General features: G+C 30.9%; 2 protein-coding genes across 2 annotated transcripts; both read right to left on the bottom strand.

Moving 5' to 3' along the window:
- Positions 1–242: 242 nt before the first annotated feature.
- Positions 243–4,966, bottom strand: LOC108771538 (uncharacterized). Its single transcript, XM_018536853.1, has 4 exons — positions 4,219–4,966; positions 3,040–3,364; positions 2,122–2,268; positions 243–450 (listed from the first exon to the last, which is right to left on the bottom strand). Exons 1-4 carry the CDS (start codon positions 4,964–4,966, stop codon positions 321–323), a joined length of 1,350 nt encoding a protein of 449 aa, XP_018392355.1. The 3' UTR covers positions 243–320.
- A 1,586-nt stretch (positions 4,967–6,552) lies between these two features.
- Positions 6,553–16,105, bottom strand: l(2)k09022 (HEAT repeat containing 1 homolog l(2)k09022). Its single transcript, XM_018536870.1, has 9 exons — positions 15,964–16,105; positions 14,646–14,940; positions 13,387–13,750; positions 9,898–13,176; positions 9,057–9,734; positions 8,526–8,843; positions 7,954–8,402; positions 7,096–7,546; positions 6,553–6,723 (listed from the first exon to the last, which is right to left on the bottom strand). The coding sequence occupies exons 1-9, from the start codon at positions 16,103–16,105 to the stop codon at positions 6,553–6,555; spliced, it is 6,147 nt and encodes a 2,048-aa protein (XP_018392372.1).
- Positions 16,106–17,443: the final 1,338 nt, after the last annotated feature.

Raw genomic sequence — 17,443 nt, forward strand, 5'->3', positions numbered from 1 at the left:
TAATTATATAAAATTTATAAATTAAAAAAAATTAAACATTGTATATGTTCAATTAGTTTTGTCAGATAAATCGAATAACGTTCAGTTCTAATTCAATCACATAAATGTAAAACTTATTTTCTAAAAGGTTAAAAGTAAAAAAAATAAAAAAGCTTATAGATATATATTCAATTCGATGGGCTTTTAATGTGCAATGTACAATGCACTTTTGATATTGTTTATATTTTTATTTACATCACGTCATCAATTTAGATATGTTTTAAAGATAATAGTTAAGTATGGTATGCAGAATAATACGTAAAAAAATGTAAAGAAAATAATTACTTCTTAAAATCTCTTGTTTCTTCTGTGTTTTCAGATGAAGTTGTAGAATCTTTATCAGATTTCCTTTTTATTGTCATGTTCTTGCTCGTACCGTCACTTATGCCCGTTTGCCTTGCAATAATTTCCCTGCATTTAAATACGAAAAGATATGAAAATTACCTCCACTATTTTAAATATAATAGAATTATATAATTTTTCTATAATATAATTCCTCTAATTATTCTACACACATACAAAAATATTTAAAAAATATCAAAAAATCAATAGTTTACGAGATTTTATTTATTTTATATTTTATTTTAATAAATTTACATACAATATATATATATAAAATATTCAAAATAAACAATTCATTTTTTTAACAACTGCACCTTAATATTTTTACAGAGTAATAAAATTAATTACTTGGCATAAAGAAACATTGTTGATTTAAAAAAAAATATATAAAATTGCACAACTTTTTTAAAATCAACTGTGTTTTTTTTTTGTATTATTTGATGATAATGCTGATCATGTTAACACTCACGCAATTAACAAGTCTTAAATGCCCGACTCTAATCAGAAAAATCATATCAAATTGAAGGAGAAAAGATATAACGATTTATTTTCAACACATGATAATTATTTATCCCCTGATAATTACCCTATAGATTATTAAACGAAAGCTATCCAGAAAGTAAGTTCCGGTTTTCAATTTTGCCGGTGCGACAGTGCGCATAGATGTCGAGTTTGTCGATTCGTTGGTAAAGGATTGACGCGACTTTCAATTATTGTGTATATGCATTATAATGTATGTTTATACATATAATGTTTAAACAAATCGTGATGCTCACTACTTGTGAAATACGGATCCGTTTCTTGAATGCAAGAAAAAATAGGGAGTTTTTGGAATATCGTTATCTTTTTCTTAATTAGATGTGAAGAAAAAGATAACATGGCTTTAGCGTTTACCGCATCTGGGATAAACGGTATTGCAAAAACTCCCTATTAATGCAGCTGAAATTTACTATTAAACTTGTAAAATATACAAAAAACGTGTAATGAACGATTCAATGGTACACGAAGATGAATGAGACTTTTCAATGAAGGACGTGAAAATATGCACGACGACGAACGGGACGGGCAACCGTTAATCTCTGGTTAATGATGATTTGATGCGTGTAGTTAAATAGAAAATTAATTTGATATTCTCCCTTACTGATAAGATAAATGCTTAATACCTTACTATAATAAGTGCATCATCAACAACGGAAGCAACTATGTAAAAAAATAATGTACACTTTAAAGAGCAATACAAATTTTCTATAAGTATATACTTGTTTTCTTTTAATAGGTCATCAGACTTACTTTCTGAATAATCCTTGTATATACAGGGTGAGGCATTTAAAACAGATCACCTGAATTAACTCGTTCGTTTTTAACAATAAAAGGAAAAGTATCGAACAAAAGTTGCTTGGTTTCGAGGGGCACATAATGTGATATCAATAATTGTTTTATAGGTGGAAGCGTAAAGGATAGGCAAAGATTAAATCTGTTCTTTTTAATGAAATGTTTTTTTATTTACATTCTGATAGTAAATCGCTAATCGTTCAAATGTATCACGTTATGTAAATAAACATTGAATCGCACAAAGCATTATCCATATTTACTGATTAGTTTGAATTTATCTATCGATCAAAGTGCGTGTTTTGTAAAATGCATTATTGTGACTTGTTTTAAATGCCTCACCCTGTATTGAAAAGGCAATGCTTACTTCCTAAAATTGATTTATGTATATTGATAAATATAAATAATTACTCGTTAAGAGAATGTTTTGTTTCTTCTGTGTTTCCATGTAAATTATTAGATGAAACTGCTAAGTTTTCTTGAGATTCTACTTTTTTCGTAGTTGTATCCCTGTTTGTATCATTGCTCATATCGTCCGCAAACTTTGCAGCAATTTCCCTACATTTATGGCAGGATAAAAGAAATTAGAAATGTAACGGAAAAATGTAAATTAGTTTTAATCATGCATATTACTCTATTATGAGATAAAAACTTTTTTTTTTTTTTAAAGAACTATCTATAGAGTTTAAACAGTAGATTTAAAGCCACTTTAAAAAGTTCTTTTCAAAATGAGACCACTTAAAATATTGATGATTTATATATGTGTTTTTGTATCTATTATTTAAAAAAAATTAATTTATTATGTCTTACGAATATACAATAATAGAAAATATATTATTAATTAAATATAAAGTCTTGGAAGAAAGTCTTTTAGTTGTATCCCAAGATGTATACCTATTAATTTAAACAATCATCAAATTAATTTGAAATAAACAATTAAATTAATTTTTACAAATATACTTTTCGGCCAATGACACATTTTGTGTTCTAATTTATAAAGTCTGATAAAACTTTAATCATTATCATAGATGTTAGTATAAAATTTCTTATACTAATTTATTATTTCTTAAGTTACCCACATCTTATATTAACACCTAATAAATTATTATTTTTAAATTAGAGTACAAAATGTCACTGGCTGAAAACTTTTGCATGCCACTGTACCTTTTTATATCATATTTGCAAAAAAATGTAACACTTATGTTGTATATTATATTAAGTATCTTGTTAAAAACACATATACATTTTTCTAAGCTATTCATTGTTACTATTAATTTTACATTATTCAGTGTTTTATTTAATTTTTTAATATACTGTACGAGTACCTACCTATGAACGCGTTTTAAGTGTAAATTTAAACATCTAGTGGTTGATATTATGTTATATGTTTTATTACAAATGTTGCATATAGCACTCATATTGTTTCCTGGTGTAAAGTAATCCCATACCCAACTGATTTTACGATCTTCTTTCTCCTTATCTGTTAATTTATCTGGATGGACCAATCTCAAGTGGCAAGGTAATTCAGGTACATACTTGTAACAAAATACTTCAGAACAATGATTGCATTTTGCTCTATTTGTTGTTAATTTTGTGTAATTTTTACGTATCCAGCGTCGAACTGGGATCCGTTCATCATCTTCTTCTTCTTCCTCTATTATAACGTTTTATATAGTACAAAATATTAGTTAATTATATCATTTAAAACTATATTATTGGAAATATATAAATTATGTATTTATATATAAGTACACAATAAAAAATTTATGTATAATTGTATATAAAAATTAGACAGCATTACATAAAATTATATATGATTATGTGGTAATTGTTGAATTTAACCTTCTCACCTCCGGTTTTGATAAAATTAGACTCAATCAACGCGTTCTTCGACAAAATAAACGGATCTGGCAAAAAAAGTGTTGCTCTACCCCATGGATCGGGATATTAATTCGTAAAGTTAACGACTGTTTATGTTTAGGTTAGGAAATCTGTCACATGGCATAGCATAGAGGGACATGAGACCGTGTGAGGTTAGAATAAGAACATATATTTTTTCTATTTCAATATTACACAAATTCTTTACTTTATAGAAATTATTTTCTATATAATTTATATAGTAGAAAATTTGTTTTGGTTAGGTACTTATCTGCTTTAAAAACACAAACTTTCTTTTAAAAACAAATTATTTAGAATTTGTTTCTAAAATAGAAAATTTGTGTTTATAAAACAGAATTTATGTAATCCTCTATGCCATTGATATGACAGATTTCCTAATATAAGTATCTGTTAAAACAACTAATCTCTTGGTTCACAGGACAGAGCGACAATTTTTTCGCCAGGTTCGTTCATTTTGTACATCAACTGAGATTAATTTCTTAAAAATTATTTTTTAAATTGAAGATGAAATTCAACAATTATCAATTATGTAATAGATTATACATGATTATATATATTTTCATATAAAATTTTGTATTTAATTATTGTTATACGTAAAAAATTGTTTACCAAGTAAACAATTTGGTTTACTGCATTCCTCGTTTTTTTTCTCATATGTCGAACATTTGCGTGGACCATGTTTTATGTCACATATACTGCAGTTGGACTTTTGTGTTACCTTCTTGGCTCTGACCTCTCTGACTTTACTGATCTTCTGTGTTACTTTTTTTCTTAGACCATGTTTCTCTACTTTGCGTCCTTGTTGCTTTCTTTCTTGAATTTCAGAAGCTCTGCAGTAATTAATTGTCTTTTGCAAATTGAGATCTTCCATTTTTAGAAGTCTATCCTGCAGTGCTTTGTCTCTTATTCCAAACACAATTTTGTCTCGAATCATTCTATTAGTCATTGTTCCAAAGTCACACGTTTGACTAAGCTTTCTTATATCTCTTAAAAAGCTCTCAAATTTTTCATCTTCTTGTTGTATTCTGCTAAAGAACTTGAACGTTTCATGTACAATATTTTTCTTAGGACCGCAATGCTCTTCAAAACATTGCAACACTCGTGTCAAGTTTTTCTTCTCTGTTTCTTGGAGATTAAATTTATTGTATAATTCAATACCATCTTTGCCGACAATATTTAATAATATAGCGACTTTAATCTCATCCGATTTTATAATATCGTTTGTCACTTTTAAAAATATGTCAAAGCTTTCCCTAACCTTGTTCCAGTTTTCATTAAGATTTCCATTGGTTTTCAATCCTTTTGGTAACTTTCGAAGTAGTTTCATTTTACAGTCGGTATCGTTTGTATTTTCCATGACTAACCTCTTCCAATGATTAATGAACTTTTCTACATTTACTATAACCTACTCTACTACATATGAAGACTTTTATTATATACTGTTATTAGTACACCTTATGAAATCCTGCAGAAAGAAACTCGGGTGCGTTCCGTTTCACACATGATGAGCATGCATCGTTTATTCTTGTTGCTCATCATATGTTAAACAAGGACAATTGATGTATTATGCGCATCATGCGCGAAGCGCGAACGCACCTGTAAGGTCTCCTTTTTATTGCTACACTTTCTAAACTGGTGCACATGATGCAATAAGTTGAAGTGAAACAAACGTATATTTATTTCACTTCAATTTATGGCAACGTGTGTATCCATTCGGAGAGTGCAACAATAAAAAACAGACCTCTAGTCTTTACTGTACTATTGCACATACATATTTCTTACAGCCAATCAAAAAGCAAAATCCTATCCGCCATGTAATTTATTCTTCTCGAATTCGACTGTAATTGGTTAATTTCTTACGATTTAAGGCTTAAAACACCTATTGTAGATCCGGAGTAAAACTCTATTAAGGACGTAAGACGTAAGGATAAAGAAATCGATCAATCCTAATCGTGTATTTAACCTTCGGAGTTTCATGTATGAAGGCCTAATAAATCATAAATTTAGTACTACATTATTAGTTTCTTACTCAAAATAACTTAAATTTTTACAGTGACGCAAACTTCCATAAAATCAACCATTTTTAATACGTATTTCGTCGATGTTGAAAATTACCATGCAAAACTCTTGTCCAACTACGTTTTTTTTTTTTTGCGATTTCCTCTAAAACGAAGCAAAAAGGAACATATCCTTAGGACTTTTTTTTTAGTTTATCGATCCCTTATGTGGGATTTACACTGCGTACGACATCCGACAACAAGCTCTCCTATTGGTGGATATCGTACCGTCGTATGTCGGACGCAGTGTGAATACTACATTACATGTTGAAGTCTCATGTAATTAAATAAAATAAATCACATAACGGAATGTTCCAAATCAGTACTTGATTTTTTAAAATCACATGATATTAAAAATAATTTCATAGTTATCAAACACAACTAAATTTTTACTATTACTTTCATATTAATATCTCTTTAGACTTATTTATAGACTTTCATATTAAGATTATAACAGAATAACGAACAATAAAATTCTTGTAATACTAAATTTTTATAAATATTTTCGTTTAATATATTAAAATACTCAGAGCAGACATTGAACTTCAAATATTATTTTTTGTAATAAATTTATTTACATCTCATTTAAGTGTATCAATATTCAAAATCTCGGAAATGTCGGAATACACATGTAATATAGTTACTAAATTCAACTGAACTTGCTACATTGTAGAATGCAAATATATTTTTCAACCTTCTCAAGATAAAAAAAGAATGTCAAAGCTTTTGTTTCAAATCTAATTTCCAATAAACGAATTCTTAAATAAACTTATTAATATCATTCAAAAATCTTTTAAAAAATTAGAAAAACTTCTCTTATCAAATTGTGATTACTCTGTACATATTTACATATTTACAGGCTAGAACATATTAACATTGAAGAAGTTTAAAAATATTTCTGCAAAGGCTCTCCTAAAATTTCTTCTAAAGTTCGAACAGCATTCTGTGCACACTTCTCCGTAGCTTCATCTTCGTCTTCCAACATCTCCGCCAGGAATGGTACTGTTTCTGGCAATAATGGCATAAAATCCTCGCCTAATTTTCTCGCAATTTCCACCTAGATTGTAACCGCAAATAATTGTCAAAAAATAAAAAAAGATAATTTAAATGAGAAGTATAAATCAATAGTAGAACAATTTAATTTCCATGTACATTATGATCACATAAATATAAAGCAGTATAAGCAGTTTTTAGTAAAAATAATTTCTTTACTAAATTTTATTTGAACATAATGAATTTTTGTATTCGTTTAAGATAATTATCTAAATGCTTTATGAATTAGTGTAATTAGTTTTAAATGAAGTTAAGAAAAAGATTCCAAACAAGTTATATCTTACCAAATTTTAAAGAAATAAAAATAGAAACTTCACTGCGTAATAACTTTCATATTATATATATAAATTAAACTTATTTACTATATAAGTCTTACCAATGCATTTAAAGCTGTGCTTCTGACATAAGGCTTTGCATGCCTCGTCTTCAGCAACGTTTGATAAACCAGTTGTTTGTGCAATGAATCATCGGAAATAGCGCTAGCAAAAGAAGCTATGCAAGGTACAATAAGCCGACTAGCTCGAGTCTCATATTCTTCTTTCGTTCCCATTGTGTTTTCCACTTGATCCACTATCGGTTGCATGAGAATCTCATATCGGTCCTCAACGACGAAGTTATGCACATCATAACTGAATACGCGATGAAGTGTCAACAAAATTGCCTCTATCACCTCAATTCTGCTGGATTCATCTGGAAGTGTTAATTCCTGCGGAGTATCTGTTACGAACATGTTGTTGCTGCTCAGTAACGACGCTGCATGCTTCAAAAAAAGTCCAGCAAACAGAACGAACAGGGACTTCAAACATTCTGCTATATTTGCCGATAATCTAAACAAAGAAATTAAAAGTCGTAAATTTTATAAAAATTGATGAATATAAAATGTATTATTTTTCGTTAATCTACTATCTTAAACAAGTTTGCAAATTATCATATTAAAGAAAAACGGTATATATTTTAAAGGTAAAGCATTTGAAGTTACTTGTTATTGATCGATGAAATTAAATTTATATTTATTTCAATTACGTATAATATAAATATATATATATATATATATATATTTATATAACTAAGAACCTTATTATTACTAAAAGCAATATTATTATTGATTAATATAAATGTTTAATATTACACGATTATTATTATAGGAACTGTATTATTGCTTTAAAACACATTTACAACTATAATTTAATATAATTTAATTTATTGATATTGATTTATTTTATATTGTTAATACCTGTAGAATGTTATACTCCGATGTTTATGCTGTGCATTATTCGCTGCCCAGTCATAAAGTTTATCATAGAATGGTCTAAACGTTACTTCACTCAATTTCAAGAGTAACGCTACCAATGCCTTACTAGCGCTTTCCTCAACCGCGACGATATCTTTTAATGTAATTTGTTGATCGTCATGCGCTTTCATATTATCCCCGATTCTTTCACGGAATTGAAGAACTTGGAGGAAGAAATTGGCGAGATTATCGACTTCCACTTTCAGCTCTGTTGGAGGTACACTGTCGAAGGATTCTGCTAGCACGCTCATCAACGATGGTATACATATATAAGCTTTTTTGTTTAATAGCAATTGATAAGTTCCGTTAATACTTGGCAGCAGTACTCGCAGAGATGTACAACTGGATAATTTTTGCGTTGTTGTTTTCAAACGCGAAACGACAATACTAGCCTGTCAAAATATTAACAAAAACAATTAAGCTTCAAAGAACCAATAAAGTTTCTAGGTAGAACCACCGAAAAATGGATACCATTTGGTAACCAATTCTTAGCAGACAAAACATTAAACGAATACCTTAGGATGATCCGTGTTGGTATACTGAGAGCTGAGCATTGTTAATTCATACAAGAGTTGATCCAAGTAGAGCGACAAGAAATTTCCCAAAGATTCCACTATCTTCTGCAAAGCACTCACAATGCTGATGACTATAACATCTGGCACATTTTGATAGCAATGGGTTTTTAATAAGTTTAGAATTGCTGGTACAAACTTATTCAGAGAGTACAGAGCATGGGTCCGCATTGAACTACATAATTCTGCTACACACAACGCTGCATTGGCTAATACTGGACCATTTTTGGATTTCAACAATTCCGTCGTTATATCCAAAATCTATTAATAATCATTAATATATATAATGTTAAATAATAATTATGTAATTATAATATACTATATTATAATATAACATTATAATATGATTATATTATACTTAATATAATATTAATTTTTCTGAAGATTATTAAATAAATTACCAAAACATTTTTCTTTAGAATCAAATATTAGATAAAATATTAAATAAAAATTTATTCAATCAAATGTACGTACTGGTCTAAAAACAGCAGGACGGTCAATGGCCAGTAATTTCGTCAGTAATTTCAAAGATATCAATACTGTCTGTTGTACGACCTCTTGTTCCTGGTTTTCAACTTTTACTTCAATGTCGAAGAAGTCTGTCAAAGGTTTAATCAAACTCAGAAGCTCTTCATAAACATCCTCACCGAATTTCTTCTGAAGCAATCTTGCATTCAACAATTCCAGAGCTTTTTTCTTTACTTGTAGCATTTCATGTTTTAAGAGGTTCTTGATGCTCTGAAGGAACAGGGTATTTGGCAATAGATTGTTCACTAAATCCAGCACATCGTACAAATGATGTAGTAACACTTTCCAGTACTTGGCGCTTGGTTTATTCTGATGCTGATCAGTAATCTTCGAGATAATCTGAATAAACATAATCAACTCGATCGCCAGATGATCGCAGTGCTTATTTATATTATCTGCCTCATCCTCGTTTAGCACTGCTACACGATTGATAAAATCCTCGGACGACAAGAGGTTACTGAGTAATTGCACAGCCATTATCTTATAATGCCGAAGACTTTTTGGCGTGGACTTAGTCACATCATAAATATATTTGTATTGAAATTTCATCGCCTCTCTTCTACCTTGCTCTTCTTCAATATCAATTGGCAAGATCTTGATGAACTGGACCACCTTCGTGCAAATCTGAAACAAAAATTGGAAAAGTTTTTATTATATTTCTGGATAATAAAAAAAATATATAATTATTTTTTCAGAAAAAGTCACATCATTAAAATATTGTATTAAAATTTTATAAAAAATTGTCATATAGTTAGATTCTAAGTGGAAATGATTATTGAAAACTGACCTGAAGCAATCGATACGGCGGAAATTCTTGAGACACCTGAAGAGCAAAATCCAACCATTGTGTGGGATGTTCGATTTTCTGGCTCGCTATCTTCATAACGTAGCTCTCTAAAGTCAGCAGATAATATAAATGTAGATGGTTGCTAAGGAGCTGCAACAACTTGACAAAGAGTGGCATCCGTCTGTGCTCGGGAATGTGAGGCAACGAGACAATAAAAGTTCTCAACAATTCGCAAGCATGTGTCGCATTGTCGGTTGCGTTTATGATTGGTACCACCGTTTCCAGAGTCTTGGAGATGATTTGTATGGAATAAGCATCGTCCTGCCGCACCATTGTGCTGCCCATAAATGTGAAAATTGGCATGAGATTAAAAAGAGCATGATGGATATTCATATTCCTTAAAAACTCGACCAGCACCAGTAGTGCATGATGATGCGTCTGCGGATTGCGCGACGTTCTGATGCACTTGACAATAAGCGAAATTTGTAAGTCAGCATCACGCACTGGCAGTTTTTTCTTCATCATCCAAAATATTGTTGAAAGAAGTAACTGATTTGTGTATTCAATTGGACTCTGCTCCTCTAGACTTAGACAAACATTTAACAAATCAAACAATACATCATAAAGTAGTTCCTCATTTTTAATGTTATCGGCATGCTCTGCAAACTCCAACAGGATGACACCGCGCTTCCACGCCCGACTGTGAACCATCGCCGAATGCGCCAACTGAGTTTGACTCTGCCGTTTTTTCCGTTTTTTTTCGTTTGACTTTATCTTCGAGTTTGCTTCCTCTTGAACTTGACCGCTTAATTTCATGGCATTTAACTCCGAAATTAGGATCGTCACATCCACGTGCAACCGGCGGAGTGTCTTACCCGCAACAGAAACTACGCTATTCATCTCGCAATCAATCATTACGTCCAGGATTTTGGACAGAATGCTCACCTGAACATCATGAGGCAATGCATCAAAGAGTATATCAATCCGTTTTAGCACTATGATGCTTGGCGAAATTCGATTATCGTTATCTAAAACTGCACAGGATTCGTGTACTTGGATACATGTTGTGAAAAGTAACCACACTTTGTCGTCCTTCAAGGCATTAATTGTATTTATAGTAAAACGGTCTAATATATTTCGTAAAGCACTACCAGCCGGTCGATTTTTTGGGTCTTCCGCTAGCTTTTGTAGAAGCTGAAGACCTATCGGAGCCAGTTGCTGAAGGATTTCGGTACTATTAACATTCACCAGAATATCGAGAAGTTGTGATCTTCGAGTCAAAGGAATTTTTGATTCTTCGTTCTGCTGTGTCACTATGTCAAATAATAATTTCTGAGCTTGTTGCAACTTCTTATGTTCTTTTATTTGATGAGAAACATGTGGATCTGGAGAGAGGAAGAAATAGAAGTTAACTGCAAGTTCATCAGGATCACTGCAGATCTCTGCACTCTTTGTCGTTAATTTTTGCAGCAACACGAAAAATGGTTCCGTGTTGAGACTAAAAGTTTGTGTTAGCTTTTTTAAAATATCTATCGCCACTCTTCTACAATCGTTGTTATGTCTTGCCAACGAAAGTAGCAAATTGATAACAAAGTCTTGATCTTCAAATGCCCAATAAACTGATTTACACTGATTTAATAGTAATAAGGAAATCTGTAAACAGTGATAGGATGTTTTTGTTTTTATGGGTTCTGCATAAAACTGTGCAAGAAAGCAGATAAGATTTTTCACTGTGGCAAAATGAAGCTGGAAGAAGATTTGTAAACACCTAGAATAGTGCTTTCGCCAACTTCGATTATCCATGCCCTCAATAAACATTTCTAGGAGTCGCAGAATCAGATTACTTCGTTCTGCGTTGTTGTCAAAATCAAGTTTTGATTCAGACTTAATATTCAACCTCCTATGTACCATTTCGAGAACGTAAGTACCTACTTGAAGCGGCAAGATTCCCTCGGATGTGAGCTTTAGAGCCATTTGAATGTTGTTACCGGTAATATTATTACAATTGTGCAGTAGCTTAACGCGTGAATATGTCTTGATCATCTGCGTAGCTATCTCAATCACTTCCCGTGCAGTTTTAGCCGGCATTGAGCCAACGGGTACTCTGCAAACTGATCCTAGTAGTATCATATTAAAAAATAAAGATGCCGCATCACCATGCGGCATTTGTTGCCGCATGGAATTCAGTATACTCTCCGTAGGCGGTAGCAACGTATGGTTTAATATGTTGTGAAAAGCAGCAGACGTTATTGTTTCGGCATTTAATTTAGATTTACCAATGTCTTGTATCACGTTTTGCATATATATATTATTCTTAGCAAAATTTGAGTTAAGAACTTCCATAGCAACTTCTACATCTGCGTCCGTAGCTGGAAATAAATATGGTAAAGCTATGATAAAGACGCTAGTATCGTCACTTTCTTCGCAAAGTTCTAACAATATTTTCAAAGCTGGCTTAGCTAACACTTTTCTCGATGCCGTGTGACATGTTGATAACAAAACCAATAACTCATCCATCAGAGTATCTGTGGGTAATAAATTAATCAATTTCTTCATGGGGAAAGATAACAGGGTCTTTACAACATTAACATCGTCATCGTTAAATCTAGCTTGAAAAGTATTTGTCATCATATTGCGAAAACTCTCGGACATATTTATGTTGTTCTTTGCGAGAATTTTAAGAGCAATCACTCGTTGAGTAGCGTTGCTATGCATCAGTTTGTCCAATATCTCGATGGACTCCTGTGTGTCTTTAGTACCAAAAGAACATAAAGTAAGGAAATGTAATGCCTGTTTAGATTTTTCATCAGTCTCGCTCTGCTTCATCAACTTTTTTAGATATCTATCAAAATTCTCTGGATAACTGCGCTCAAAATTCTGATAAAATTTTACTAGAAAACTTTTTATATCACTACTTAAAGTTTCTTCCTTAAAGTCGCATATTAATGTAGCTAAAATAGCGTCAACTGTCTCGTCACTAAGTTTAATGTGCTCCAGCATACTGCTAAGCATATTTTGCACGCTACTTTCGGAGAGAAGTTGGCAAGCGCCTCGAAAAAAATGTAGAATAAATCTTGAGACATTAGTACCCAAATTAATTATTGAGGCAATCATTGTAACAAACCAAGGTAACTCAGATAATTGAAGAATCAAACTTTGCGGTATAATATCAGATAATTGAGATTGATGGAGTAGAAAAATAGTAGCTTCTTGTTTCATGTGCGTATTCTTGAACATTGTCAACAACAACTTCTCCATTGTGTCATCATTAAATTTTACCTATAAATACCAAAACTTAATTAAGACTTCGATATAATATAAAAAAAACTTCAAAATTTACATATTATATTTCAATATTATCATAAATATAATATATAGAATTGTGAGTTATAATATATGGTATATAAAAAATATAGACAACTATATTTTTACAATATATTATAAAATTGAAAAACAATAAAAATATGATTAAAACAGAATAAACTTAACCTTTGTTATAAGTTTCGCAATAATCATATAGCTGCCGGCAGCAAAATCAAGAATAGGACTTTTCAAGCCTTGAAGGAGAGTTGGTAATAGATGGTTTACTTCAATATCAGTGATGGTCATTAGTTCAATCATTCCTAACACTGCCGTAGTATAAAAAGAATACAAAGTGGTCAGACAAGATGCCTTGTCAGAATAGGTCTTCGTGGCAAATATCACATGAATACATAGTGTCTTCAGAAATCCCTTATCCGAAATCAAACGATCAACGAGAATTGTAGAAGATAGAGGTATACCGCGTTTCTGCATAGGCACTAACCAATGCCACTTATCGTTTTCATCTGACAAGTCTACCAGTTGCAGTGCTCTTAAAAGAGAGAATAATAAATTTTTAATGAATATTTTGAAGGACAGATATATGTTAATACAAATGTGCATAAGAAAATATTATAAATAAGTTAAACAAATAATTTTGTTCGAATTTATTGTTTCTAACATTTCAACACAATAACAAATTATTATTCTCTTACGACTGAATTATAGTGATAAAGATTAGCTTGTATCGTTCAAATTCGATTAAGTTTGTCAACATTGAAAATAATCCGTTGAAACGTCTGTTACAATAAACGTTGTTTATCTTTAATTATTCAGCATTAAAAAAACCTTGCTTGAGTCGTAGGGATGTTTTTAATTCATTTAAAAAAATTTTTTGGAAAAGTTTAAAATATTAGTCTTTAATTTTAATGTAAATTTGTCACATGTCATTAAAAATTACAAAATTAAAATGCAGAATATTTGGTTGTATTAAAGAAATTTACTAGTAATCAACAAATTCCAGATTTGATCCTAATCTTCACATATACGTTAATTTTGATTACAAAAAGTTGAATGGAGATTACAAGTAAAAGAATACAAAATTAGATTATGATTTGTGTCTATAACTCATATTTCATATCAAAACGTACAATTGCAGTATAAAAATAAAAATTTGATGAATATATTCATTTTATTATATTCTTTTAAATTTATATATCAATTATCTATTCTCTCTTTCTCTCTCTCCCTCCCTCTCTGTGTGTGTATGTAAATTATATATATAAAAAATGCTTTTTAATAAGTTTATTTTTTTACGGCTAAACTAGTACTTCTTGCATTTAAAATGAAATAGATATGTTTAACATTTCAGAAAACCGCGAGACGAAAAGTTGTAGTACAGTTCAAACAAAATGCAGCAATAAAAGACCAAACTATCCAATACATACCTAATAAATATACGAGTTTCGTGGTATGGTAGAATCAAAAGAATAAATTGCTCTCTATTATAATGATGAATGTGGTATCTAAATACAAGCCATTCCAGAGCTTTGTGACAAGCATTCAGTAAGAAATAAGGAGTTGAAAATAACAGAAATTTTGCAACCTCCATATCTAGTTGTTTATTTAATGTAGCATTCTGGACAGCTCTCTCAAAATTTACAGAGCTCTGTGCAAATAGTGTGGCTTGAAATTCATCAAATACCGACGAAAGTTTTTGTAATTCCTCCAAACCACTCTGGCCTAAGAAACGATAAGAAAATGTGATTAGAAATAATAAAGAAACAGTTCTTTTTACAAATATATACAGCCTTGGTCACAAATATAAGCACTCTTTTTTCTTTCATCTGAAATTATTTTATTTGTATTGTTATCTATTTATTTTATTGGAATTGTACATATAAATTTAAAAAGTTCTTAAAATAAAACATAATTTATATGGCTAATATCATAAATCAATTTTTGAGCAAAAACTTTAAATGATAGTTAATAAAGTACCTAATATTTTAGCTAAAGCTGTATATCTTTTCTTACAATTTAGAAACACATTTCTCTTAAATTTAATAAGAAAGTTATAAAGACAAAAAAAAAGAATAAATTCTTACATACGGTTCCAAATAGCCTATTAAAAGAGATTCTTACGATACTAATATTTTTGATGATTGACATACAATTCTATTCTTTTAACCAGGTTTGAATTTAAATCTTTGGTATATAGAACAAACTCACGTCTTTCTATTATGATCTTGATATTTAGAATATATAAAATATTTTTATTGCATTCTTAATACTTTTTAACAAATTTTATTAAAAATTGATAATTTCCATCAACAAAATTTTCCATTACAAAAAAGTCCAAACTTTATTATAAATTTTCTTATAAATTATATAGTAAAAAATCTAAGTGTACAAAAATCTGTATATTAACATACTGCTTGTAGATGACATTATATTTTGAATTTTGAGTAATTGTTAACATTTACCATTCTCCTTACAATCTTACTTAAACTGACATTTCTTCTAATCTGAAGATTTTGAATCAAAATTAAAGCATAAAGCTTATATGTTCATTATAATACATAATTTGAATCACTTAAAAAGGAAACTGTTAAAAAGATAAATCAGTAATTAAAAATAAATATCATAAAATACAATGAGTTATAAATTTTAGTAGAAATAATACAAAATTTACTTTAGGTACTTAATATACTTAATATAAATGTAACAGAAAGTTAACATACATACAAAAGAAAGGAAGAAACTAACCTATATTCAGCACGGTGTCCCTATCCAAATTCGCAGCCTCCTTTGAGTCAAACAGCAAGCTAGGACGTTTTTTATCCTGTAGCAGCAAGTTCGTCTGCGGAGTTCTCAATTTTTTAAGTTGTGCTGCTAACGATGTTGCCATTGTCAATTTAATTACCACGTGCCTTCCGTACTTGTTTTGGCCAATTGTGAACAATTGTGAACGTGGTGGAAACCGGGAAGCGGGAACCGGGCCTGGGAGTGGGAGCCCGAGTTTGCACTTGCGTGTGCTACCGGTTGCGTCAGGCCGCCGACCGATGGCACGCTGATCGAGGGCTGCAAGTGGGATTTATTTTTTATGAATATCTATTAGTTGTAACATTTTCTTTATTACACTCATCTCATGAAACTTTTTATTTTTTATCCTCATTGCATTATTATTTTTAATTTCTTTTACACGCAAGTAAAATTATATATTTTTTATACTTTATCGCATTCGAAAATCGCATACATCTTTTAAACCAAAGTAAATATAAATATCTTCATTGAAAATACTTAAGTATATATGTTAATTTTTCTTTTTTCCATATAAATGTGATTTTTTCATGTCTAAGATCATCTGAAAGACAACATATATATATATCATATATTGTTAAATATTTGTTTTTTTATTAACTGTATTACTACGTTAATAAAAATATACTATGAGTATATTTCGTTTAAAAAAATCACGATGATCTTGAAATCTCAACAACTGTCATCTTGAGAAAAATTTTTTGCTCATCATAAAAATGTGTCCTCTCTAATCGAACAACTTTTTCTTTTAGTATTTTTTTTTGGAGGGAGGGGATTATTTTGACACTGATGTGATTATATTTATCATATTACAGATCGCGAAGATGTATGACCTCGAAGAGTTGATTAATTATACATGATGTGTAATAAAATAATTTAAAAACGGATTCATATTCACCCGTGTGAAGCTGGCCCCCCAATATTAAAAAATCGATTTTTCTCTCTATGCATTCGTTTGCTCATCGTTTGCTCACAAATCTTTTGAACTATAAGGGTTTCATATTCGGTACGATAAGCAAATAAAAGTATAAGACACCAGTCGCGTTTTTTTTGCTCTTGAAAAAAGTCATTCTTTGTCGAGTGAACTTCACGCGACTGTACTGTTGCGCTTGAATAATTGTCAAACGAGTTTCGTGCGATCGTATTCGTCGTGCGCGTGTGGATAAGTTATCGTTCGATTTTGCATAATCGATCCATTCTCCACGATGTTCCACGAGATGGCAGTACCGTCTGAATTTTCGTGATTTTCGTCGCTGCCTGCACGACTGGCGACTGCGTCGTCCGTAATCACGCATGCACGCATGTGCGCGCGTGACATTCAAACTTCGCCGCGCCGGCCGCCCGTTTCACCCAGCCTCCCCACCCCAGCATGCTCACGCGGTCACGCCGCAGCGGCGCGAGTGGAGAGTGGGGGGGGGGGGGGGTT

Source organism: Cyphomyrmex costatus, unplaced genomic scaffold, assembly GCF_001594065.2.
Source record: "Cyphomyrmex costatus isolate MS0001 unplaced genomic scaffold, Ccosl1.0 scaffold160, whole genome shotgun sequence".
In the NCBI taxonomy this organism is placed as follows: Eukaryota; Metazoa; Arthropoda; class Insecta; order Hymenoptera; family Formicidae; genus Cyphomyrmex; species Cyphomyrmex costatus.